The following is a 26,614-nucleotide window of genomic DNA, read 5'->3' on the forward strand; positions in this document are numbered from 1 at the left end:
TGCTTCTTTTTCTCTTTAATACTGGCTACTGCATTTTCTTTTTCAACTTCTATTGTACAAATAAATTATTAGTAGGATACAGATGGCAAACAATGTTTAAAACCAGTAAGTGAAACCAAATGTTCTGAATCACTTGGTAGAGAACAGGTTGACTGAAACGGTTTTGGTCTGTTCCACGGATGGAAGGCAGTGTAAACTCCACATTCCCAGCTATAAAGTTCCCTGTACAGCATAATGCATTTGCTGTAAGGAACCAGAGACATTGTGGTTATTCTGTTACATTAGTTTATGAATTTGCAGGTGAATCAACTGCTTAAAAACAAGGAAAATAATGCACAATTTTGTGTAAGATGTAGTGTAGTGTCATACAGTATATAATTACAATAATACAGCAGATTAAGCAAATTAATGTGAGTCCTAAATTAATAACAATCATGTTTACTCTTCTGAGTTTTTTTTGCTGATACTGCCACTAGTAGTCAGCACAATTTATCAGATTGTGTTCATGCATTTAAGGGAGTGAATTTATCAAGATTATTTTTAGTATGGCATGAACTAAGTTGTTGCTGTCATCAAAGCAAGGTTTACAATTATTATTATTACTACAAACCCATAAAAAATCAGGAACTTCTTCACTATTACCACACTGGATACCTAAATATTGTCATCAAGTCCTAAAAAAAAAAAAAATCGTGTAATTTTAAAAATGGGACCTGCACAGCCTTTTTGAAGAGACATTGAGAACTTCAGAAGGCATCATCACTAACTCAACTACTCATCACTGTTTAGGGATCTTCAAAAAAAATTAAAAATCACATAACAAAACAACCTACAATACCTGTGCTATACAGGTGGGTTGACCATGGATAACAGTACATCCATCTACTCGGTAAGAGCCATGTGCAGGACAAAAGATATGCAAATATTTGCCTACAAGCAGTGCTATCTACCTGTAAGACAGGATTTCATTTAGCCCTTTCAGTATTTAATTTAACCCCATGGAATTCATGTACCACTTGAGAAACCTACTAGTACTCCAGAAAAAGAAGTTTAAGGAAGAAGTACCTTTTAAATCAATGGGATTTTTGTAATTTGAGGACTCTACTGAGAAAGCCAAAAAGTATGACCCAGTTATACCTTAAAGGCTCAGAAACCAACATAAAGGGAGAGGGAAAGCACACAGGCTAAAAAGATGCAAAGTCTGGTGTGTTTTTTCCTTTGTTTTGCTTTTCTCTAATATAACCTTTTGATCATTCAAATTTTTATTACTTGACAATATGGGTGGAAGCAAAACATCTGTGCCCTGAAAATGCAACTTCACAAGACCACACCTGCATATGAATTCATTTCATATGTCTTAACAGTTCTCAGATAGCTTACTCACCTTTCTGGCAATATGGTTCTGAACAAAATGCAGAACTATTTCTTCCTTCCCTGTAAAGCTTTTGATCAGGCACTACAAATGTTTAACAGAGACTGGACCTGAGAGTAACTCAGCAAATCCTCAGGGAGCTGCACAGTCCCCTTGTCACTCCCAGATCTGGCAGAAAGCACAGGCCCTTTGGGCAGCCAAGCCAGCCTCTCCTCCCCATCCTGTCCAGAAAGGTAGCACCATGACATTCAGGTAGGTGCCACCAGCATATCTCCAGGTAGCCAGCTTCAGTAGGTGTCCTGCAGCACCCAAACATTTCACTATTAAAAGCTTCCCAAAACTCTCTGAGCATCTGTAAACTTCTGCAAAGTCTGCTCCCATCACCTTAGACTTTTCCTAATCTCTATTTTTTTTTCCCCACAGTAAAAAGGGATCACTTTTTGTCAAGTGATCAGTTTAACCCAAGGCCAGACACAATATTTAATAGGCATCATTAACCCTACTACCCAGTGTTTTTCCCTGGCTCAGGAGCACTTGTACACACTTGTGTACAATATCAGGTCCAGACCTGAGGGGAGTACCCAGGTAAAATCTCACGGCAGTACTGTGTCCCCCTTTCTTGTGACTGTGCTCCTCCCCAGGCAGCCAAATCTTGATCATGCCAAATCTTTCAGCCTCACTTTTGTGTTGGCAGAATACTGTAATGGCCACTTCAAGGTAAGTTTATTTCTGTGCTTGGAATTGTTTCGTTGTGAGGGTGACCAAACACTGTCACAGGCTGCCCAGACAGGGGGTGGAGTCTCCATCCTAGGCATGGTCCTGGACATTGTCTCGGGCAACTGGTCCAGGCAGTGCTGCTTGACCAGGAATTGAACAAGAGGACTTCCAGAATTCTTCCACCCTTAACCATACTGTCATTTTGGGAAACACTTAATCAGTTATACAGTAAAAAAGTCCATAGCAGAGCAAACCTCCATCAGTACCTTTTAGATGGTTTTTTTGTCTGTTCTTTCTTTTATAAGTTGGCCATTTTCCTTTCTGATGTTATAGTTCCTTAAAAGCTGTGGGCAGTCCTTACTTAAGCAGGGCCCCAAAGGTCCTTTTCTGGACTCATTCCTTACAATTAAGTTTGTATTTTGGAAATGGTGGAGTTTGCTGCTGGAGTAAGTAGCAAAGTATTTATGTGTTTCAGGAAGGAAAATAAAAGAAGATTTTGATGGCATTAGATGATTCTTTTACTCTTCTATCATTATGGTGATTTTAATGTGAGCTACTTCCATTCACTTCAGTAGAAGAGTTCCTCTCAATTTATCTCTGGATGACAGAAAACAGAGTTCATCCCTCAAGCATATTTTTCACAGGGACTCTTTAAGGAGAATTCCTCACTGCATGCTCATTTAATGCTTTTGATTCTGACTCAGCCCTTGTAAGTGGTAATGAAAAAACCCCAAGCTCTAACTACCTTAACCAGGTATTCACTATTTAATCAAATTACAGATTTTAATAACATATTGCAGAATGGTAATAGCTATTATGATACACAGACTAAGGAAGTAGCAGGGCATTTCCTTGAGTCTGCCAAGCAAACTAATGCAGTTTCATAGACCTCTATTTGCACAGGAGATAAGAAATGAAATACTAGGGGGAAAAAAAGCCTGCACTCATTTAAAATAAGTTAATTAGCTCTGAAATAACTGTCTAAGAGTCAGGAAGCACAGACTCCACACCAAAAGGACAAATGGAAAGAGACAAGCAAGAACTTTGAATGTTACAATTCTGAAGGCTTAGTCACTGCATCAGCACAGCTCACAAACAGTCTGGTATTGTCAGGGCTGACTTCTATACAGCACATAAATCTTTATTATGAGGCATATGTTTCTGACAGCCCCACAGCACACAGGCTGTTGCAAGATGCCTTTCAAAAGAAGCAGCAGCCTCACCATGTGTGGAAAAGACGGGTTTGCCGTTACAGTGCCTGATGCAGTTAAAAAATCTAGCAAGCACTTAGTGTATGTCATCTGCAAAAGCCTCACAGGTAATAGCCAGGCAGCTGTCTGAAAGAACTCCACACAGGAATCCAAGTTCAAAAGGGGAGATCACTGAGATGGGCAGGAGCCCAAAAAAACTGAACTTCGTATTTGCAATGCAATGTTAATTTCATGCATATTACATGGGGCAGGAGGTTAATATTCCTCTCCTGAATGAATGGCAAGAAAAACCAAAAAATAGGGAAATGAGGCTAGGAATGGGAAAAACACCACCTGGGGTACTCTCAGAATCACCATCTGGCAAACAAAATGACTAACTGACCAAAAGGATCTTACAGCAGGATGCCATGAGGAAAGCCACAGAGCAGCAAGAGCTGGAGAGAGTCACTGCTGCAGACAGGATTCAAAGAAGTTATGAAGATTTGGGGAACTCTTATGCAGGTGCTCTGATGGTTCAACAGTGTTTTCTTGTTATTTACACTTGTCTTTAATTAAATGGATTGCTCAGTCCAACATCACACTGGCCTCTATTTTGAAGGCATGCTGTGACACAGTATGGTGACCTTCCCTGCTGTGCTAGTTTGTGAATATCTACTATATCTGCCTGCTGTGTGTTTTTTTTGGTTTTAGGCTGAAGGCTCTCCTAGGGTTCGGCATTACCACCATTGTAAAACTATGCAAGCATTACTGTCTCTTTGCTTTGCACCCTGAGGGGCAAGCCCCTATTCTATCTGCAATACAAATGCCTGTTTAGATCATGGAGGCACAAGAACATAATCTGAGAGTTAGAGAATTCACAGACCATGGAAGCAAATATAATCACTGTCAAAAGGTTCATCAACCAACTTAGTGAAAAAGGCAGAATTCCAGCCCATCAGTTTATATTAGTGGATTAAATTCTATCAGAACAACATTTTTTCAAGAGGGCCTGAAATTGCACCCTTCAAATACGTTTCATGTGTTTAGGGTCTGATGGATGCTAAAACATGGTTTCAAAAAGCTAGAATGGGAATTTAAATATAGATAATTGTTAAACTACAGTGCAGTTATATTATCACAACTTAATACTTAAAACCACTCAAGATGGCATTGCAAGCATTTGAAGGTAAATGCCTCATTAACAGATTGCTGCTTTTATCATATGAGTCACTAAGAACTTCTGTTATGATGGTAAAAGCACATAAAAAGCTATAAAAGAAAAATCAATCCTGTACAAGATGGCTCTTCAAGGTGCTGCCTTCTCTGTAGAACGGAGGGGGGGGAATCTGCAAAATCCAAATGCTCTACTTTCCCAGAATAAGACCATATACTCTTTATAAATTTTTTCAGAACAGCAGGTGGCCTCTAAACATGTTCAGCAATTATTAAACAGGGATGTAGAAAATCACAAGTTATTTTCACAGGCATTCTTCCCCTCTAATTAGGGTTGCTAATAAGTCTGGAAGGACTGAAAAAAAGAGGCAGGAATGCTTCATGGAAGCATTTTTCCTTCAGTGACTATGAGGTTTTATTATGTCACCTTTACCCATACATCAAGATGCTACAAAAATCTTTTTCATGCCAAATTATGTTGTGTGTGGAACAAACAGGGGGTCAGATTCTGAGGGATGTCAAAGATACAATCTAATGTTGAGGTATCACTGCACAATTCATGACCCTCTCAAGCTTTCCTAAAACTTATTTCCAGAAAATCATCCTGTTTTAAGATATGGATGCAAAAACAGTACTTGGCTCCCTGAGCATCTGCTGGAATGCAAACTTCAATATTTTGCCCAGTATCCTTGGGCCAGAACACAGGGGAGAAAGCCTGCAGGCCAAGTGCACATGCAAATACCAGCTCTTCTGATAGACAGGGCAGAAGCACAACATCCTCTCTTAGGCAGAGAGCATTTTAGGAGCTTAAAAATGCTCTGCCGTCCTCCTGTGATCAAACTAAGATTATTTCTTTACTGAGGGTTGGGCTTCTGCTGCTTTCTCCCCTGTTGGATTTAATTCTTGATATTCAGGGCGTCTATTGAGACTGAACATCTTGCACAGTGCCAATTTATTTCCAGCTAATAGAGGCTCAAAAGTGGTAGCACAGTTTATTATGGAATTCATTAATATCTGATTTTAAGGATGTGGCATATTCTGTAAGTGGTTGAAAATTACAGTGTTGCATAACTGCTGTGATCTATTTAAAATTACACTTTTCTATTTCAGAAGTTCAAAAATTAACACGTAAGAGAGAGAAAAAAAGGAAGCAAAATCAAGATTTGAAGACTGCTGAAAATTTGAAGATGGTTCACCAAAAACCAGCAGGCTAACAAAGAAACTATCAGTCCTCTGGAAATGCCTCACAAATACACATTAATACCATAACAAATTCTTGTTCTGACTTCTGCTTCATGCCACGAACGTTTTTGCCAACTCCAGCAGGAAGACGCATGGATCAGAAGGCATACTCTGAACAATCACTGGCCTGAAGAAGAGGGCCTGTTTCTAATAAACTGTCAGAGACAGCCTCACAAGGCTATCCTGGAAACAGCAAGCTGAAACAATGGACAGACTTCTCTAAACTCGTAATACTTTTTACATTTCTGTGAGTCCTATTTCCTGTGTTAAAAAATGTGGCAGGCTACAGAATATTGCAAAAGACAATTAAATAACCAATCTAAACCACCTCTAAAATTTACTTGCTCAAATTTCAACAACTTATTTCTGAAATGCTCAGACATAAAACCATTACTTCACCTACTATGGATGCACTGTTACCTCTGAGGAAAGCACAGGGGTCATCTCAGATTTCCAGATCTCTCCCTGGTGATATGAAAGTATAAGTGACCAAACAGCATCTTGATTAATGAGCACTTTCTTACTACAGCGTGAAGGAGCATAAGGATTAATTACTCATGCAAGAATGAGCTTCCTTCAATCAAATTACCTACTTGCTATTCCATAGCACTCCCTTCCTGGGCAACCTTCCATCTACCCACACAGAGCAGGTGACAGTAACCTTCTAGGTTTAATAAAACTTATACTATTAAGTAGTGTGGATTAAAAAGATTAAAAGGAAAAAAAATAGAAGAAGATATAACATAGATATCTTCTGATTAACACTTGACCAGTGTTTCATCACAGTATAGAACAGCTGTAAAAAGCACATGTCCACCTTCATTATAAACAATTTAATTTTAATAAATTACATTAGATGAAAATTTAATATGGGGGCTATTAGAACCGGTTCATTAACCCTAACATCTCATTTACAGAATAAGTAAATTCTTATGGGTCCAGTATACAGTTTACACTGAAGAAAGAATGAAGGCAGTATTTAAGGGTCAATCAACTCAACTTCAAGTGTTCTACGTATCTATGTTTTTTCATCTGTATCTTTCATGCAAAAGAGAAATATGACTCAAATGACAGAATGCTTGCTGAAAATAAAAGGCTGTCCTAATTCAACTATTATTAACAAAATAAACATTTTTTCTAATCATGTTAATAACTGAATCTCTGACTGAAGTAAACAGATTATTTTTGTATTAAAAACCCCTCAAATCTATGAAAACCAATGTGATCTGTTACTTAAATGCTACACATGTTACAGTGTAGCTGCAAATTAAGTTTTTATCATACATTATTCTTTTATTGATGTTCTCACTGAATTATTAGTCACATTACATATTAGTTCATCTTAATCCAAAATGTGTCAGCCAATTACAGTGTTATTTCTCAGCTACAGTTTCTTTGTTTTAGTTGCATACATCTACTGTGCACCCTTTTATTTCTCTACACATTTGTAGCAGAGAACATCGTAATACTGACTGAGCAACACAAATTGTATACAGAGGGGACATCTGGATATCTCCAGTTTCTGTTTATTTCTTAATAATCAAGGAGTAACTCTTCTGCAGCAAAGATGGAAAAGAGGTAAGTACAACAGGAAAACAAGGTCCTCTGACTCCATAGCCCCTTTAAGAAAAAAAAATGCAATGCCAGACTCCAATGAAAATAATGAAATAAGGGTGTTCATGTATGTTTTCATGCATCATGTGGCTCATAAAAGCAATTCTGCCCTCATGAGATCATTCCTCTCAGTACACATATGATAATTAAGAATAGCATAAGGTGCTTAAATGCAAATGGGATTTAAGCAAACCATTTGCAAGATAACCATTCTGGTTTTACAACAGGGAAGGTAACAAAACTGTTCTTCAAATGCCCTGGTAAACATCAAATTGTTTTGACTGAGATTTCACAAAAAAGGTATTCACTTTCAGGTATACATTTGTCACTACTCCCATATTGCTAAAATGTCCCATCCAAACAATAGCTTAGAAAGAAATTAAAGTCATTTACATTGAATACCTTACTCAGTCAAGGGGAAAGGTGTACTTTTCTGCATGCTCCAAAGGCTGTAACACTTGGTATCTCAAGGAAGTCTTCTTGGCACTTCAGCCCTTGGGTAAAAGAATTTCTAGAATCAATTCTGCATTGAAATTGCCATGTTCAGTGAATGCCATTTTACTGACATGCCTGTAGGATCCTGTACAAAAGTTCAGACTCTGAAGATAATTAAAGTGTTACAGTGCACCTCTAATAATATGGATGTTATCTACAGCAAAATCACTCAGTGAATACACAATAGAAACCAAACAAGAACTTTTCTTCTTTGCTTTTGATTCAAACCACTCTTACACAGAGGAGGCAGAATAACATAGATTGTATGCCAAACTACAAAAGCCTTGCAGGTTATTCAAAGTACAACTTGAACATTAAGTCTCCTTTTGCTGATATAGTTCATTTCTAGATTATAACGAACCCCTGTAATGCACAAAACAGCTTAATATTGCTTCAAGTTTTTAAAGCATCTCAAAGGGAACAAACCACAGCCCAACTGAGCCAGCATAATATTAGCAGAGTAGGAAAAAACCCATGCATCACAAGGATCATAACTCACAATACTCCTGAAAAACAAAATAGTCAGAACTGAGGATGTGAGCATCGGTATGAAGTTCATAATAGCTACGTTACACCCTCAGAATATATGAAAATGTCTAAACACAGCATTATATATCATAAGCATCCTACCTTCTCGATTCTGATGGGCCCTGCCACTCACATGTCTATAAAACAAGTACATGAATGCATGTGTGGGCTGTGGTACAGACATGCTTGTCACATGGCTGATGATCTAAACCAAATGAAAACCCTTTCAATTTACCAAGCACACCAAACATTGTTTCCCCTACATTTCTCCACCTCGCTACAGATAACCAAATCAATGAATCTGATTGAACTAGTACAGTTCACAATATGAATGGGTCTGCAAAAAACCTTGAAGTACTTCCAGTTGTTTGATAGGAATTACGAGGAATATGCAGAACAGAAGGTGGCACGTACACATCTTTTGCCCCCAAAAAGGGATGCCCTAACATACTGCCTCAATTCCAAACTTCTCTTTATATCAAATTTCACATTCTTAAGTTCCCCATACATTTCTGTTTATCTTTAGATAGATGACAGGCAGACACAGATGACAGACAAATATACATTAGAACAGTGACACTAGAGCAGTTTCATACTGAGCAAGGCAGACTTCCCATTTTAAGTAGTATTTGAGTTCTTTGACTATGGAAACAATATAACATCAAAATCCTCCTTGATTTTCTAATCAATTTTTCTCATATATATTTCTGAGAATAAGATTTCAAAAATTGGTTGATTTAGTTAGGCAGGACTTTGTAAGCACTTCATATGAAAGGAAAATTGGTTTTGAAAATCCACTATTCTCTAATGAAAGCTAGAATACAGAGACTTAACTTTATTAAGGTCAATAAACACTTAGGTGGTTGAGGTCCTCATTGTCTTTTAAAATTTCATTTCTTAAAAAAAAAGCACTGAAAACAGCAGGCTTCATTCACATCCAATAAAAGTAAAGAAAAAAAAAAAAAGGCATCTTAGATTCTTAGAGTAAGCTCTTCATTATAAATACTCTTCAGCCTGGAAAATTGCCATTATTTTCTGACTTTTAAGAGAGACTTCACCGAGAGTTCACGAAAGCTGCAGGATTGCACTTCCAGAGATTCAGATCCTAATGAATTTTTACCACCTTTTTTTTTCCCTTCTTTGCAAAGCAGCACGGATGAACAGGAGAAGTCGCAGCCCTCCCTCCAGCTATGATTTCTTCAATAAACACTTTCTCATATTCCAAACCTCTGTAAAGTAGGTACTTTACAGGCATAGGTACATAAAAGTGGATCCACATTGCCCTAAGACAGCCATTGATGAAAGCCAGGAAATGCCCCGTATGCTCACCCCCTGACTGACACACACTACGCCTTTCCAAGGCACCCATAAGGAACACTGATACCAGAGTTTTCCAACCAGCTCTTTCATCTCAAAACCATTAACTCTTTTGACACTTGCACCTCCAAGCACCTGCAGGCAGCAAGCATGGGAAGTCTCTGCTGAGCAGGAATATTGCACCTCACTGCCAGGGGCCAGGAAAGAACTCATCACCTGCAAGTGGGAGCAGAGATGTGACACGAACTCTCACTCAGCCAAAGAAATAAACACAAGGTGCTTATTCAAGCCCATAGGGCGACACCGCAGAGTCATACGCTCCTCTCAAACAAGCACACGTACCCAGAAGTCACAGCCAGTGCAGAATTTATGAATTCCTGAGTATGCAAGAATATTCTTCTCTCTCCACAGCAGTAGCTAAAATAGTTTAGTAACAACATGCCATAAAGAGATAATTTATTGCCCAAATGCAAATCTTCAGAACATCTGTCTGTGGGGCCTCTCCATAAATTCACATGAAGCCCTCAAGGCTTAGGTTTACAGCACAACATAACCACGCTGAACAGCATTTCAGACGCTCTTCAGATTCTCCGGTATTCTGGATACTGTCCAAGTAGTAATTAATAGAGTCAACACATTCCCAGTATTTGGTGTTGATTTGAAACTGCACAAAACTGTCTCCTCTGAGAGCAGTGAAATGCAGAACATATGAAATCACATTAGACGCTTTCAGATGTGGAACTTACACAATATTTGCTGAGGATAATAAAATCTCATCAGCCCTTATTCATGCCAGATAATAACAAACTATTTTCTGTCAGAGCCAGGGACGTTTTTAAAAAAAAACATGCCATCTCCTCCAGTTATGAAAAGAAACAGCCACTTCACAAAAGCTTTATTTTACAGTAATATCAAAATAATGTAAATAACACACTGGAAGAACCACAAGGCAATACAGGCTTCATATAATCCAGTTACCTACCACCAAATTACTGAAGAGGGAAGAAAGCAGCAGCTTGTGTCTTGTGTGGTGCTTGCAAAAAAGCTGTACTTACAGTGAACAGAGGGGCAAAACCTTATGTTTATTTCTGGAATATCTAGACAGGAATGGTGTCAGCACCAATCTTCAACACCCTCACCTCCAGTCTGCAAGAGCACAACTGGAAAGGCCATTTGATCTCTTATATCCCTACAAGATCCTGCCTGCTGAGCTTGCAAGAAGGGCAGTTCATACCTAGCAAATGGCCTTGCTTGCTCATTCCCACCATGCATGAAGCCACAGCTTCACCAGAGCACTCAGATAAAGCTCTGACTGTTGAGTAAGGCTTCAGTGTCCTCTCCAGAAGCACCATGTAAGCATTTCCAACAGTGCTTCCAGTGCTACCCATCTGTGAGATGAAAGCCACACAACAGAGCAAGGCATTTACAGATATTAATGTGTTAGTGTTATTCCATTACCAAGTCAACCAGGAGAAGGCAATGCTGCAAGGAAAGATCTGTAGCAGCTGGTGCACTACACCATTGACATAGATGTGAAGGGAAAAGGGAGGACTGTAAAAGAGAGAGGAATGCCTAAAGAGCATTCAAATATGATTGATTGTGTTCTGTTTAAGAGGGGACTCATTTTCAGCTCAAAACTGAACACCAGATTGCTGCATACCAAGCTTTTTCTAACTCAAAACCAAAGACAGCCCTTGTAGGGGGCAGGTATTATCAGACCCTGAGGCTAAGCCTTTGCACCCTGGGTGTTTTATTGAGCTACTGTAATTCTCTTGACTTCTGAAAATCAAACTGTGAGTGCGTGCCCTACTCAAACCTTTAAAAACATTAATGCCCAAGTGCTGTTTCACAGATATCCAAGTATCTCAGGGACAGACCAAGAAAAAGATCTAAAATAAATGGCCCATTATCTTAAATTTCAGATAGAAGACTTTCAGGGCTCAGTGAAATAGCAAATACCAATGTGTATTGATCTTGAAGAATCAGGTAGTGACAGAATCAGAATAAGCAGATTTGAAAAGGACTCATGTGGATCACTGAATCCAACTCCCAGCCCTGCACAGCACCATTCCCAAGTCCTTCCACCCTTCTACAGGAGAAGCTAACAACATTAGAAAATGCTTTCTGCAACTGGATATAAATAAATCACCTAGCTACTGGTTATATAAATAAAACAAATGTTTAGATTTCTCCTACTAATTGAATACAGGAAGTACACAATTTTCAAATGGGGCTCTCCTGTTCCAATACCAGATACCAAAACTTCATTACCCAGCTGTAATTACTTCCTCTTCATTATGTAGCTCATAGGTAGAGAGGGACAGGAAGGCTATGTTTAACACACGTGGCACTTGGCAGGAAAAGTGACGGTGATTAGGCACGGATCCATCACTGCAGCTCATATCGAGTTTTGGTTAGCTTGATACAGTTTTGCCTTACAGAGCTTTAGCCAGTCCATGGAGAAGCACAGAACTTACATCAGAACAGCTTTAACCTGCCAGGAATTCTGCAATGCATTTGAACCATCAGAAGGAATTTGTATTTCACAGAAACACTGTAGTCAAACAGTGAGATTTGAAGGGAAAATAAAGTGGAATCAAGATGGGAGGAGAAGAAAAGGGAAGGAATCACCATTTCCCTCCACCAGGCAGTGGAGGGAAACCAAATCCTATATAATCAGGCTGGGCAGAAAATGATTCTTGAAGCAGGCAGAGCCAGAACAAGGAAAGAGGCAATCTTCAAAATACATTTGGGCTATTTGTGATGTAGCTGTGTGGTATCAGGTGACTTCTAAAGCAAAGAGCTCACTTCTGTAGCAAAGTGGTGGCACTAAGAAATCAGGAAAAGTGACATTCCAAGACACTGTGCTTTATTGCAAGAAAACAGTTAGGTTGATTTCTCCCCATGTATCTTTATCGCCTTTGATAACCTCACCATGAGAGCCCTGTCCTCCCTTCCCAACCTAGAAAACAGTAAACAGCACTCACTGCTGCCACAAAAACAAACAAAAATTTATATATATAAATTACACCACATAGTCATGGTACAAACCAGCTCCTGTCTTGAGAAAGGGAACAAAGAAAAACACAACAGCATTGTTACTTACATTCTTGTATTGCTGGTCTTGTTGATAATTACAGATTTTCCAGTCTGATCCACATTGTGATCCATTCCAAAGTAAGCTGCCACTCTGTGCACTAGCATCCTCTGATAGGACGACATCTGAGGGAACTTTTTATAGTGATTACTATAAACAAAAGAAATGAATAGCATTGATAATTAAATTTCCCTCTAAGCCATAAATAAATGAAAACAGCAATACATTTGACTATTCAGTCAAAAATCTCACTGAAAACTTCTCTGTGATGCATTTACATATAAATGTTTGCTATAGAAAGGCTGAAAGAAGAAACAAAGGAATTAATTCTGGAATTTCTAATAAGTACATTTCCATGTGCAACCCTGGAACAAACAAAGCTCACGCTTCACGATGCCTAGTCAGTGTTCTGAGTGCTGGGAGGAACTCATCCCCCAATCCCCCACACACACTCACGCTCCCTGCACAACCAATCCTACAGATTTGCTGAGACACTGGCAACGGCTTTCTTCCTTTCTCCCAAAGGTCAGATGCAGGGCAATTCTGGAAAGATCTAGTTTGGTAAACACCCCTTTTTCCCTCTATTACTGACAAAATGGTTATTTCCTGTCAGCATAATTTTTTCCTCTGCTGCTATTCTGACTCTCTAATTTTAAAGCTGCAGGAATATTTTATTATAAAGACCACATAGTAGCAAGAATCCCTCCATCTAAGCTCAGTTTTGTTTTCCAATGCATTAGAGTAACACAGCACAAAAGAAAAGCCATGAGATAACATATTTGATTATCCTCCACACTCAACGCTTTAATTACATTTTTGGATCTAAATGAGCAGAGCCAGTGCAATTACAACACAAGGAAAAGCAAAAGGTTTTCATTTACATCTACTTTATTTCAAGCAGTTCCACCACGTGGCAGGAAACAGAAGCCTGCTCCTGCAGCGTGCCAGTCACAGCCCTCAGGAGCACTGCGCTCCATACGAGCATGTCCCTCGCACAACCCACGCTGCGGCACACGCACGGGACTTAACAAACCAGGTGTGGAACGCAACTTACTTGTTGTCACTAATAAAATCAATAATTTCCTGCTCCATTTTCAAGAGGATCATTCTGTCCCTGTCAAAAAGAAACGCAAGGATTTGCACCATCAAGTACAAGTAGACATTTCGGAGGAAAATATTCATATAACAGTGTTAGCAAGGCTATTTTGCAAGTGTTGTCAGTCATCTTGATTAAAAATCAAACATGCTTATTTTTTACCCTGGATCATCTGCAAACGACTAAAGTCTGCTTTTCTGCACCTTCACTGACATACAGATTTCACTATTCTATGAGCTCAGCTATGGTTTGAGAGTGCTTTCAGCTGCAACAGGCTGCAATCAATACATTGCACAGAAAGACTCTCACTGCTATGGATAGCTTTGGTCTTTTTTCAACCTTTTTTGATGGAAAATGAGATTTCCACCTAAGCCAGATCTTTTACAAGAAGAGCTGCTAACAATAGAAATTTTAAACATTTTTCCTGAGACATACTGGAATTCCAGAAGGCATTGATTTGCTGCAAAAAAGCTGGACACATCCAATCTAGTCAGAGAGTACAATGAAGAACATCACGTTTGAGCTCCGGTTCCCAGGAGGCAATGCCACAGTATTTCTCAGGCAAAATGCTCTGGTTTTCACTGGAAGGTCTCAGATGTTCCTTTTCCCTCCCCTCCCTTGTCAAAAACGTTCAAAAATTTCCCCAGCATATTTCTACACATTTCTGTGCTGGAGAGAGTCCCATCATTCCTTAGTTCTTTTGAACTTTCTCATTTTGCACAGATAAAGCAATTGAAGGGCCTTCCATCATCTGTACAAGGGGTTATGCAAGCTGTTAGGTACCCAGCTATTCCCAGTTCTCCTGGGAGTAATTGCAGAATTACATGGCACCTATTTAACACATCCAGCTGAAATGAACATTGAAAATCACAATGTATAACAATGTTACAGATCTTTCCTTGGATGTTTAGAGGCAAATTTAACAATGAGATGGGCTTGTAGCTCCAAATGAAAACTATGGGAATACTGAGAGCAGAATCTGGCACTGAGCACAGGATTTTAATTGTGTGCAGCATTGCTAGAAGAAAGCTACTTTACATTCATATACAAATCTTCAAATGCAATAGTTATAATGTATTATTGCAATCACCATGTAGAGCTGTATAAAAGAAGGTAAGGACAAAGACCAGATGTTACTGAAAGTGAAATTAAGCAATAGGTGATGACTTTTTGTACCGTTTTTCTCAGTTAACAGCCTACCTCCTTTACATTTTCCCTCAAAACCATCTCCAGAACAAATAAAACAGTGTACATCTACGAGAAGTCAAAGACTGCCAGCTCCAGTTTCAGGAATGTCAGCTCTAATGCATGAAATACCTACCTGGGGTTATTCTTTAATGTGTTAATGAGAAACTCATGCAAATCTATGCCTGTTGAGTCTGTATACTCTTGACTGCAATCTGAAAAATAAAAATAAACAACCTCCACTCATTTATTTCATTTCAACAGTTCCAATTAACTATGCTATAAATCAAAATCCATTTTCCAGAAACAATCTGAAAGAATATGCTCTGAAACAAAAGTAATTTGGAGTTTATCCAAGAAAGATATACATTCTCAAGCACCAGGTGGATATTCACTGTTCCTCTGTACAACTCCTAGGAGAACACGGCATCAATTGCATCAATGACCAGAAATTGCTGGTCATTTAATAACACAGAAAACCTTCAATGCCATTTAAGATCCTGCCAAGTTCTTCCTTTAAACAACTAAAAAAACATTTTAAAATGAGGAAAAAAAAGTTTTATTCATCACTGTCTCTTTGCGTCACTTAATAAATGCTGTACACTCAGCAAATGAGGAATCATGCCAGTGGGAACTCTATTTGCATTAAAAGCCTGAAATCCAATGACACCTGGGAGTAGGCAGGTAATAGGGATGCGTGACAGTAGCCAGAATTAATTTTTTAGCATTATCTCCTGACTCAAATGTACACACACATCCTCAAGTTGGCGTGAACTGTGAGAACTCCATTGAAGCCAAATGACAATTCACACCAGCTACAGATCCACACACAGCTAGGCAAAGATTATTTTTGGGAGATTACAACGCAACTTTATGCCATGGATTAATAAAAGGATTTTAAAAAGCAATGCCAAATTTAGCTGAAACGTCTTTCCTGAAGAAGTCTAGATAGGTGATAATAGAAGATGGCAATGCAGGTTAAATGTCATGGATGAATTTCCTTACACCATTTAAAATAAATTCTCCATGAAAGAGAAACAATAATGAAGAGGATTACCCTCTACTGTCTACACTGCACAAGTTACATGCCAATATATTATCATTAATCTAGATAGAACTGGAATAATGTCTTATGCACTATGTACACTTATTATGCAATCACAGTTATATTTATATACTTATGTGTTCACACCAACACAGTTAAGCATTCAAAAGATCGATTTTACATTAGAAAATAAATAAAATCTAACCTGAAATTTGTTTGAAAAACATTCTTACATATACACTTTAGGTTCTGAATTTTCTCAGTGTGTGAAAATACTATTACTGTGTACATACACACACAAATAAAGAAATACATCCTTGCAAAAATATACAATCTTTTCTCCAATGGTAATTAGAATAATTCAAATATTTTTAAGTTCACCTTTTGATAACATTCTGATCTTGCCTTTTTCACTGTTTTTATCTTTATTTTTATCCTTCTCTTTTTCTTTCTCGGAGTCATCTTTACTAGATTTATCTTCTTCTTGCAAGCTAGGAAAACTTGAAAGCTGCAGTTGGATTGATTCCTGTTGGGGAAAAAAGATAGATAAATTATGGGCAAGATCCAGTATGCTTCCCATAGCTTCCAACCTGCAGATATCAGCATTAAACTATGTGTAGCTAGAAAAGTTGAAGCCAGATACATTTCTTTCCTATTTGAAACATGGCACTTTTTAGCCAGGTGAATGATGATATCTTAGAGGCCAAATTTTAGTGGTAAGTAGGCACTACTTCTCTAATATTTTGAATATTATAAAATTTAGGCTACTTCTATTAAGGGGGACTATATTATTCTACACTTCAGTAGCTCTCCCTTACGACTTTTCAGAATAATGAAATACATTTCATATGGCCTTTCTTAATTATATCATTTAATACTACATATGTTCTGTGATGATCAGTGGCTAGATATCTGAAAAAGAAAACTTTTTCCTTCCACTAGAAAGTCTGCAGGTTGATATGAATTGTTTTGCACACATAAGTGCAGTATCAGGTAGATGGAGTTTCTTGGCTGTAATAGTAGAAGAGAACCACCAAATTCCATACTCTGTTGTACACAAGAGGGCTTCCTCTCTTGTATAATTATCAGGTAATTCATATTTAAAGACATATGCAGATGTGTCTTTTGCAAAAGGGGGGAAACGTGCCCTGTGATTTTTCAAGGACATTTTAGTAACTGAACTTCTCTAAGGCATCACAAATTCAGTATTTTGGAGACTATGAGTCCCTTTGAAACGTGCCTCAGCTTTAAAAAGTTATTTTTTAAGCAGTTTGAGAATTCAAGCTGGTTTGCATTTTCTAAATTCTTTAAAGAACTTGCTTTCCCTGCTCACAACACTGCTTTATACTGGTTTTGTTTCAACAAAATCCAAATGGTTTTCTTTTTAAGTTTCCATGGCATAATTTATGTATTTCAAGAAATCCTATTCTGGTTGGACAAAATTGAAGAAAGCATACTTCTGTATTTTATTATTTTTAAGAAAAAAAGCCACCCCAGAAAACTATATGCTTTAAGTAGTGTAAAAAAGCAAATTTGAAGAAAGCTGTCATAAAACTCCCTGGTAAAAGAGTTTTCTTTAATAGAAGAAAATCATGCGTGCTTGATAATTTTTTTGATATCATGTTAATGAAAACCTAATTCACCAATACTTGAGATTTTCAGATTTTTTTGAATGCTAGGGAATTCCCTTCCTTCATTATTTTTCTAAGAATATTAACATACCAAAAGATCGGTAGAAAACTTTAAAGTAAGGGGTGTGCTTTTAAGGAACCATTATGAATTCAAAAGATGTTTCCAGTAATTATTACAAATTTTACATTTCTGAATTCTTTAAAGAACTACGAATCAGCCATCACAAGACATGTAAGACAAGATCCTAACACAACAAGGCATGAGCATAAACATGCCACAGTAAGACAGAAATTGGTAACTTCTCAGTTTAATCATTACTGATTATTTGTGAAATTTAAATGTGGCACAAAAGACTTGAGATGAAAAGCATTGTAAAAGAGCAACAAAGACCTGGACCCAAAATTTAACCTGACCTACCACCCTTCATCCCTACTTCTGTTAGTTATGGCTGACAGTCTTACACAAAATCTGAGCCTACAGAGGCAAAGAGTGGGAATTCCTGGTCATTTGAGATAAGGATATATTGAGAAATGTTTTCTGAATTGCTCAGTTGTGCTCAGAGAACTAATGCTGTGCCTGCTTTCTTTCACTTCAAATGGCAGTTTGATTTCTCATTCAAACAAACTTTGGATCAACTATTTCCAAATTAGCCCAAACGATAACTTGATTCCCTGCCCTGCCCAGAGCAGAGTGACTGTGGTGCTAGCTTTTCAACAGGAGAAAAATGTAACTGGCCACGTTGTTCCCAGGATATTAACCCTAAACTTCACAGTGGTTCTTCAAAATGCACTGATGAAAATGGGAGACTTCACAGAAAAGCACATATATGAACATACAGTAAATACTGTTTTACATGTAACGTAATACTGATTTATCTGCACTAGAAAAAACACACAAAAGGGCTGTAGAGTCGTGAAAGCAAGCTACTGTGTATTTTCTTAGATTTTTATTGATTTTTCTCAATAATAAAATACAATGTTAATAAATACATTGATACAAGTATAGTGAACAACAAAATAGATTTTCAAATTGCAATAATAATACACTTCTTGGTCTATAGTATAACATTAAAGGCAACATTTCTTTTAAGTAAGGACATAGTGAACCATTGGATAAGCACTCAAGATCAAGTAATACAGGTAAACAAGTTTTTTCCTTATACAGGAAAATGAAGGCAAGTATTCAAATATAAGTACAAACATCAAGTCTGCAGTACAATCCATACTCAGTAGTTCTGGCAAAGTACCATACATTCTCTGATAATTAATTCCCTGTGGTTTATAAACCATTAAGATAAAATAAAAATTAATTTAAAAAAATCCAAATCAAAAATAAGCTACTTCTCCTCTAAAGTGAAAGCAAAACAATTTGGTTGGCACAAAACTTCCTGTATCCTTCAGCCAGCCCAGGGAGGAGCCTGCAGGTCCAGCTTTCCATGGCAAAGTTGAGCCACATTCATTAGTAAAAGGTCAGCAAGAGCAAAAGGGCAATTCCTATCAAATTAATGACACCAAGCCAATTCCTTCCTTAGAAAACACAATGGGTTCAAGGGAGACATTTCATCTCTCATAAATATTTTAAGATGGTCAAAAAAATCCTTGCTGAGGCTGGTGAGTCAGGTAAGACCAAAGGCTGTGTGAAACAGGAACCCCTCCTCTGCCTGGTGTAAGGATAGGGATTTTGCCTCAACACCTGCCAGTCTCTCTCTAGTTTAGTACAGGTCCTGTGCAGTACATTGTAAACTACCAGCAATGCTTAATACAATCTCTTTATACTGTTCTCCTTCTCGTTCTCCATTAAACAATAGAAAATACAAACAAAATTGGAACAAAAGCCACGCATTTTGAGTAATGCAAGTCAAGCAAAAAGCGTCTACCTACAACAGAACAACTGATAAAATAACCTGCCCATCTACTGCATAAGCATCATTGTAGAGCAGAAGAACATGCAAATGTCCTGCTGCTAAACAATTTGGTTTTTGGTCTTTCAATAAAATTAAAAAAATAGAAAAACCTCTCCTTACTCATGAGCTAAGAGGAGAGACAGATTTGTTTAATTTCAAGTCAATAGAGGAAACAGTGAGAAAGTACACTTAAATGTCATTTTTATTTTTGTGCTAAGCTCACAAGAAGCCACTTACTCAAGCTCTCTCGATGGCTGATTTCAGTTGCGCATAAACATCTCATATATTATAGGCAGTGTTCATCATATTTTGGGTTTTAGTTAGCTGGGGTTTTTTAAGCCTTGCTCTTACTAGGCAAGCAAAGAGGAGTAATTGAGGATTAACTTTTGCTTTTTGGTGTACATTCTGGAGTTAGACTGCAAAGATTGCCATCAGTGTTATTGTCTGAGGTGAGGAGTGCAGAGGACAGAACTTTACCAGCTGCTGGGAATACAACACCACCAGTACAGATAAACTCAAATACACGCTTTTTGATATAGTTTAATTTACACCAAGAGTTTAAAAAACGAATGCCACTCAGTAGGAGGCATCCTTGGCTCTACCAAGGTATTTTAGAGAATGAAGGATCTTTGAATTTTATGTGAAGGGGGACACTAATATGAACTGAAGTCTTAGAGGAACCACAAATCAGAGCATATTCAAAACTGTATTTGGTGCAGCCTCGAAAGAGATAGCCTTAGAGAAAAGAACATTATTAATATTCTTTTTGATTGTAACTATTTATTTAAATTTTAAAATGTGAATTCTTTTGAATTCTTTTCCATTTGCTGAAATTTTCAGGGGGTCTGGAAAAAAAAGCAAACAACACCCTGTGATATAGTATAAAACTAGTATTTCAAATTAAAGTTCACGCTAAACCAGTAAGAACCATAAAAAACATGTTCATTGTCGGATGTAATTTTTTCCCCCAAGAAAGACATTGTTAAATGCCCGATTAAGAAACACAATCATGCAACTGGAGATGGAGGTCAACCATGCAGCTAACAGCAATGATTGCAAGGGTACCTGGTTGTCATGAAGATTTTCTGCTCCCGGGCGAGGGGTTGACTCTTCACACACAGCAAGACTCCGCACGAGTTTTCCCTTAGCTCCTGACTGAATAAGAGAGAGAGAGAGAACAAAACAGAAAACACTACTGCTGACCCCAAGTCACATAAGCTGCCCACATCAGCTGTTCCCAAATATCCCAGATAACTGTTACCCACCCAGTCTAAAAAAATGCATATGCCTGGACACAACATGGATAAAAAAGAATTCTAAGCAGTAAGACATTAGCCACACAGGGAAGGTGGTGGGTTTCTTTTTGCTTTTATCATTTCAGCTACAGTTCACTCACTACCACCAAAAATTGTAACAGCAAAGAACACATAGTCCAATACTGAAAGCAATTTAATATAAACTCAAGGGTTCCTTTTGTCATTTGGTTTGGGGTTTTTCTGTTTGTTCTGGGAGTCCCTCCCCTTCTTCAAGTACTATATATCGAAGAAATATGGACAGTAAAATATGTGTGTATTACAGATCTGCACTTGAAAAACTAAAAGAAGATTCTTAGGGTTTTATTTGTTTCTAGAAGCTCCGTTTCACACCTGCCCCCACCCACTCCCCCCTTAGGGAGCTAGTCAATCACTGTTTCTTTAAGTCAAGATTATTCCATTAAAATAAAATTCCAACAGAAACATTAATTACCAAAGCAAAAGGAGTGAACGTTTTCCTTTTCCAGTGGTGCATAGAAGCACACATGCTGTCTAACACAAGGACACAGCAAGCCCAGCAGCATAAAATTATGATGGATAAAGGGAAGCTTGACACATTATATCTGGAGGCAGTTCTTTGTCTTTGTGTAAAAGGATATAGGTAGGGGGCAAGAAAAAACACTAACAAAAATCTCAACCAGACAAGTGACGAAAGAAAGCAATTTTGATTGTAGAAAGACATTTAATTGAAATTCTTCATCCCACTGTGGCATGCAACTCCAAACAGAGATGGACCCTTACCTTGGATCTCTTTTTCTGATTTGCTCCTCGTTTCTGGGTATAGCAAAAAAAGAGAAGCAGTTATCACTTCAGTGGACAGTGGGCATGATGAAAGCATTACCAATAAACAGACTAAATCACTTCTATCTGATGTTTTAAATCAGTTGCTGACTGTAAAAGCAACTTCCCCAAACCCAGTTTAGAAAGCAGGGAAAACCAAGAATCATCTCTGTTCATTTTCATTCGTTTTACAAACAGATATAAACAAGAAAAAACACTACACAGTGTTCTATAATTTTGCATATAATAAAAATGTAAGAAAAGGTATACTTAAGTAAATGCTCCCCCTCTCCAAATTCCTCTTAAATTGTGGTCTCCCCCTTTATTTTTTTATTCGATTGAGCAAAAAGGATTAAAAACCCCTCATCCGATAAAGTCTTCTTATCAAATTACCTTCTTAGGCTTTGCATTACAACTTTTTGTTGGCAGTAACACCTACAAACCAAACCACACATTAAGTAATTATTCATTAGTATTACCTGTAAATTCATGAGATCAAGGTAGTTTTCTAAATCCCCAAAGAGGGAAAACAGTCAAATGTCTCACCAAGCTTTAAAACAGATGTCTAGAAATTAACTTCTCAGAAAAAGTAATAACATGGACAGCAGCCTAAAGAGCTTGAAAGGTATAATAAATAACAGCATTTATTTTATAGTGAAATAAAAGAACACAAAATAAATGAATAAATTAAAAATTTAAAAAGGAAAAAATAGAAATAGTCTCAAAATCATAAGAAAAATAGGGGAAGTGTAGGCAATGAAAGAATTCACAGAAATGGAAAAGCAATGGTAACACATTGATATTTAACACACCCATTCACTATTCCTGTCTTACCTGCTGCTCTGTCTTGGAATCACTGAGCTTCTCCTCCTCTATTTCTGAGCTTTCAGATTTATTGAGAACACAGTTGTCCGGGTTGGCTTCAGAGATGGCAGTCTCCTGCTCTTTTGCAGCTTCTTCTGCTGTCTCTTGGTTCAATTTACCTTGCTCAGACATTCTTCCAGACAGAAATTAAAATAACAAGATTTGGTGACCTGAAAGGTCAAGATACCACAACACAAACACACACACAAAAAAATTTGGGGTGAAATTTATTTTTTTCCTTTAATTCCTAATTTCAGTTCCTTTGATAAACAAACCAAAATGTGCAGCTCAGAAGTGGAAAACTATGTATGTCCCAGCTGAAGAGATGCACTGAATCAACAACACTGGTTAACAGAATTGTGTCAGGTTAAGCAAGCACATATGAACAGTCTTTGTGGAGAGCAAATTTAAGGTAATGTTCTGTGACTCCCCAGCCCAGCCCCAGGACTGTCAAGGTTCAGGCAGGGACAGTGAAGGATTCTCTACTACAAAGCTCAATGGTACCAGGCAAAAAGGATCCATTCTAGGTCTCTGGCATCTCGATGCTCCCCTCTCTTTTTTTTTTTAATATTTTTTTTTAATAAAAATAATAGCCAAGCAAACAGAAATAAAAACCAAGCATGAGCTACAACACTGTTTATAGTATTCAGCCATGGGTTTTATGCATAGCAGAAGCCATGATGCTCACTACCACTATAAATATACATTTCTCTCTTTTTTAAGAGGTAATAATTCAAGATAAGTATGAACTCTAAATTTGACAATAAAGCTCTCACGGTCAACATTTTCAGGGATCAAACCAACAGCTCCATTATTAAAACCTTAAGCCTCTTCCCAAAACCTATGTCACTCTTCAGTACTAGGAAAATTGTACAGAAAGCCCTTGGCAGATACTTCTAATGAAGAAATCTCAACTGAGCTGCATTTACTCTCAGCTTACAATAGGGTTGTTGTACAGAAGTTTAAAGGCTTTTCAGAGTTAAAGCCTATTATTTTCTCTCTCTTTCTCTGCCCCCAGCTCCCTCCTGAACACTTCCCCACTGATCAATTGTCAAAGAAGACTCATGAATAATTTAACTTTTCTTTCCCCATCCACTTCTCTTAGGAAGCATCTTCAAGAAAAACAACTGTATTTGAAATGTGAAGTTATTTCAGAAAGGTTCTTTTGCAACATATTGCCACTTCTCAACAGTGAAACGGCAGCTATGAAGCAAATCACACTTTGCCATCTTTTTAAAGTTTGAAATTAAACATTCAACAGAACCAGTATAACTTACCTTTATTTTTTTAAGCCATTCTTTAAGTGAAAAAATCTTAAGCATACTGACTTATAAGCACTCACTTCTCTCCCTTTTTTCTTTTGTTTTCACATTGTAAGCAAATACAGTTTTCTGTATAATCTTCCAGTTTGAGAAGGACTGTGAACTTCACAAGAAATCAAGCTATAAGGTTCATAAACAAATTGAATGGAACATGAAACTAACCTGATGCTTGACTTGCCTTTCTGTGAGCTAATTTGTGATTTTCCCTTCTCCCACCGCTCTCCCCAAGAAGGCCAATGATTTTGGCTATTCCGCAGTTACAACTGAAACTTGAACTGCTTTGATGAAAATTCAAAACATGAGTGGCGAGACCTTTAACTGGTCTGTTAAATAACCCTTAATTTGATAAGGATTCTCATCAAGAAATGCACATGCATGCACAAGATCCTCATAGGGAGATGAACCTGCAGCTCATCTACATGCTTTACACAGAGTGCTCACAAAAACAATTACACTGGGATCAGCTGCACCAAAGAAGCCGTTTACCTGAAAAACTGCTATAATTCCAATTGCCTTTCTAGAGTCTTCTGTTGGTCTTTGCTGGTTAAGTCCACACAAATGATCAATGGCAACGTGAGTCCCATGTCCCCATTAGCAGTCCAGAGTGCCAATCTCCATGCTGGTCCTTCGCAGAGCTTGACGCACCATAGTCAACCTGGAAAAGACGAGAAATAAATAACACCGGCAGTGACCACGGCACAAGGGAGGGGTAAAATGCACAGGACCAGATTTCTAACACTAATGACCAGTTTCCAGCAAGTCACTTTCACAGCTTGATCCAGCTCCACCTGTCTCAAAACTGCCTGCTTCTTCTCTAATGAAGGCTAGAGCCGGCTGTTCAAGTCATAACAGCTCCTACGCAAGAAGCTAAAATTAACAATTGCATTATGCACTGAAGATTACTCATTTCAATTCTAACCTTTTTTAGCGAATTCCAGCACTTTTCATTAAAAAAAAAGCATATATACATATTTATATATAAGCTCATCTGTTTGCTTCAACAGAAATCAATGAGGGAATGAGGAGAAAAGATTAGCTTGCTTTTTAGCTATGGCTTCTGCTTCAATTAAAACTTCAACAGTCAAGCACTATTGAAAGAATAGCTAGGTGGGTGCTTTTAGAAAGTGACCTGCTTTACAAGGGTAGTGAATTGAGATGTTCATTTAATAAGCTGAATAAAATTTTAAATTATCCAGAATGGGAGGAGGAAGAGGAGGAGAAGGAAGAAATCCTATTCCCTGAATAACATCCGCCAAAAAAATTCTTCTGAAGCATTTTGTGAGGAGGAAAAATGAGATTTCCAGGTTATGGTTTGAGAAATAAACCTAAAGAAAGAGTTGCCTCAGCAATGCAACTTTTACTGTTCATCAGGATTGTGTTTGCCAGCTGAATAGCTGATTTAACAGAAAAACGATCATTTTAGGATGAGTTGGACTCATTTGCAGGCCATGGCCATGTGCTGAACTGTCTTGATACAAGAGGCAGCTCTTCTCAAGACTTGCATGTGAGTCATGGTTTAACAGTCAGTGCAGACACACAAAACCAGCAAATAGAAAGCACATATCATTCTGCTGGGGAGGGGGGAGAAAGCCAATCAAGAATAACGGGAGATGACTTTCTGGTTTTTTTATTTTATCAGACTCCCAGTTTCTGCAGCACATTTTACATTGTGAACGGCTGCAATTGCCACACAGCACGTGTCAGCACACTGCAACTTGCCATGTGAAAAGAGCTGATATTGCTGCACCAGAAGTGGAGTTTAGCCACTCACAATATTCCAGTCCTGCTCTCTCTGGGAGCTCTGGCACACAGAGGAGAGCAGCAGGCAGTTCTGTAAACTATCACTGCCATCCTGCAAATTTATAAACACAACTATTTCTTTTCCTCAAACCATTTCATAATTTGTAGAGAGTAACAGAAAATAAGCATTCCCACTAGGTTTTTGGCATTTCTTGCAGGATATTTTTGGAAATTCTAGCTCATTAGAAATGTAGGCTCACAATAGGAGTGGAAGAACACCATGGAAAACTATGCCCAAGTACTCAAGCACATGCAAAAATATCCTGTGGAGCCAATACTCAGCAAGCAAAGAGTGAATAAACCACTGACTCAAAATCCTTTCCTCACACCCATCTTCCAATGACTGTTTCCCCTACACTTCCAAAAGAGAGATGGGGGAGGGGTTAGGAGAGGGAACCAACCAAAATCGATCACAAACCAAAAATCCCAAGGAAGTACAATGCATGAAGGTTTCACCTGGAAAGCAGCCATCCAGGAAATAGATTGCTGTAATCAAAACCCTCCAAAACCAACAGAGACACAGATATCTGTACCAAAATCAGAACACACACAAAATTTTTTTCAGAACTGTCCAGTGTGACCATTTGTTGGGAGTTAACTATTCATAAGACAGACAAACAGAGAAAAACAAAAATGAGACAACAAACCAATCAATCAAAGGGTATCATATGCAGCAAGTGAAGAGATCTGCCAAGACTTGGTCTTGTGCACAGATGCTCAACATCATCTTATGATGTTGTACCCAAGGCAAATTTCATTATAAAATGTGTTCCCCATATTGCTACATGTAAGATTTCTGAAGACAATATCATTTTTCACTGGTGATGTACAAGACCACAGAAATCTGAAATTAAAACAAAAAAACCTGTACATAAATTTCCCCAAGAAAACACAAGCAAGTGGAAAATAATCTTACAATGTACAGCTAC

The 26,614-nt window shown here is 37.9% G+C and overlaps 1 protein-coding gene across 20 annotated transcripts in view; it reads right to left on the reverse strand.

Annotated features, from left to right (window-relative positions):
- The window catches only part of ARPP21 (cAMP regulated phosphoprotein 21), a 142,173-nt gene that overhangs the window by 79,965 nt on the left and 35,594 nt on the right, over window positions 1-26,614 (reverse strand). For 11 of the 20 annotated variants that reach the window (XM_064704930.1, XM_064704923.1, XM_064704929.1 and 8 more), the window contains 9 exons: window positions 24,372-24,540; window positions 22,534-22,733; window positions 22,093-22,134; window positions 21,661-21,693; window positions 20,672-20,761; window positions 16,453-16,597; window positions 15,163-15,241; window positions 13,800-13,859; window positions 12,755-12,895 (listed from right to left, as the gene is read on the reverse strand). In XM_064704930.1, coding sequence (XP_064561000.1) covers window positions 12,755-12,895; window positions 13,800-13,859; window positions 15,163-15,241; window positions 16,453-16,597; window positions 20,672-20,761; window positions 21,661-21,693; window positions 22,093-22,134; window positions 22,534-22,695 — 752 coding nt within the window. In that variant the 5' untranslated portion in view covers window positions 22,696-22,733; window positions 24,372-24,540. Of the gene's footprint in view, window positions 1-12,754; window positions 12,896-13,799; window positions 13,860-15,162; window positions 15,242-16,452; window positions 16,598-20,671; window positions 20,762-21,660; window positions 21,694-22,092; window positions 22,135-22,533; window positions 22,734-24,371; window positions 24,541-24,622; window positions 24,711-26,614 lie in introns of those variants that run through there. The other 9 variants (XM_064704936.1, XM_064704941.1, XM_064704938.1 and 6 more) reach the window with 5 other exon arrangements.

This window comes from Zonotrichia leucophrys, chromosome 2, assembly GCF_028769735.1.
Source record: "Zonotrichia leucophrys gambelii isolate GWCS_2022_RI chromosome 2, RI_Zleu_2.0, whole genome shotgun sequence".
Lineage (NCBI taxonomy): Eukaryota > Metazoa > Chordata > Aves > Passeriformes > Passerellidae > Zonotrichia > Zonotrichia leucophrys.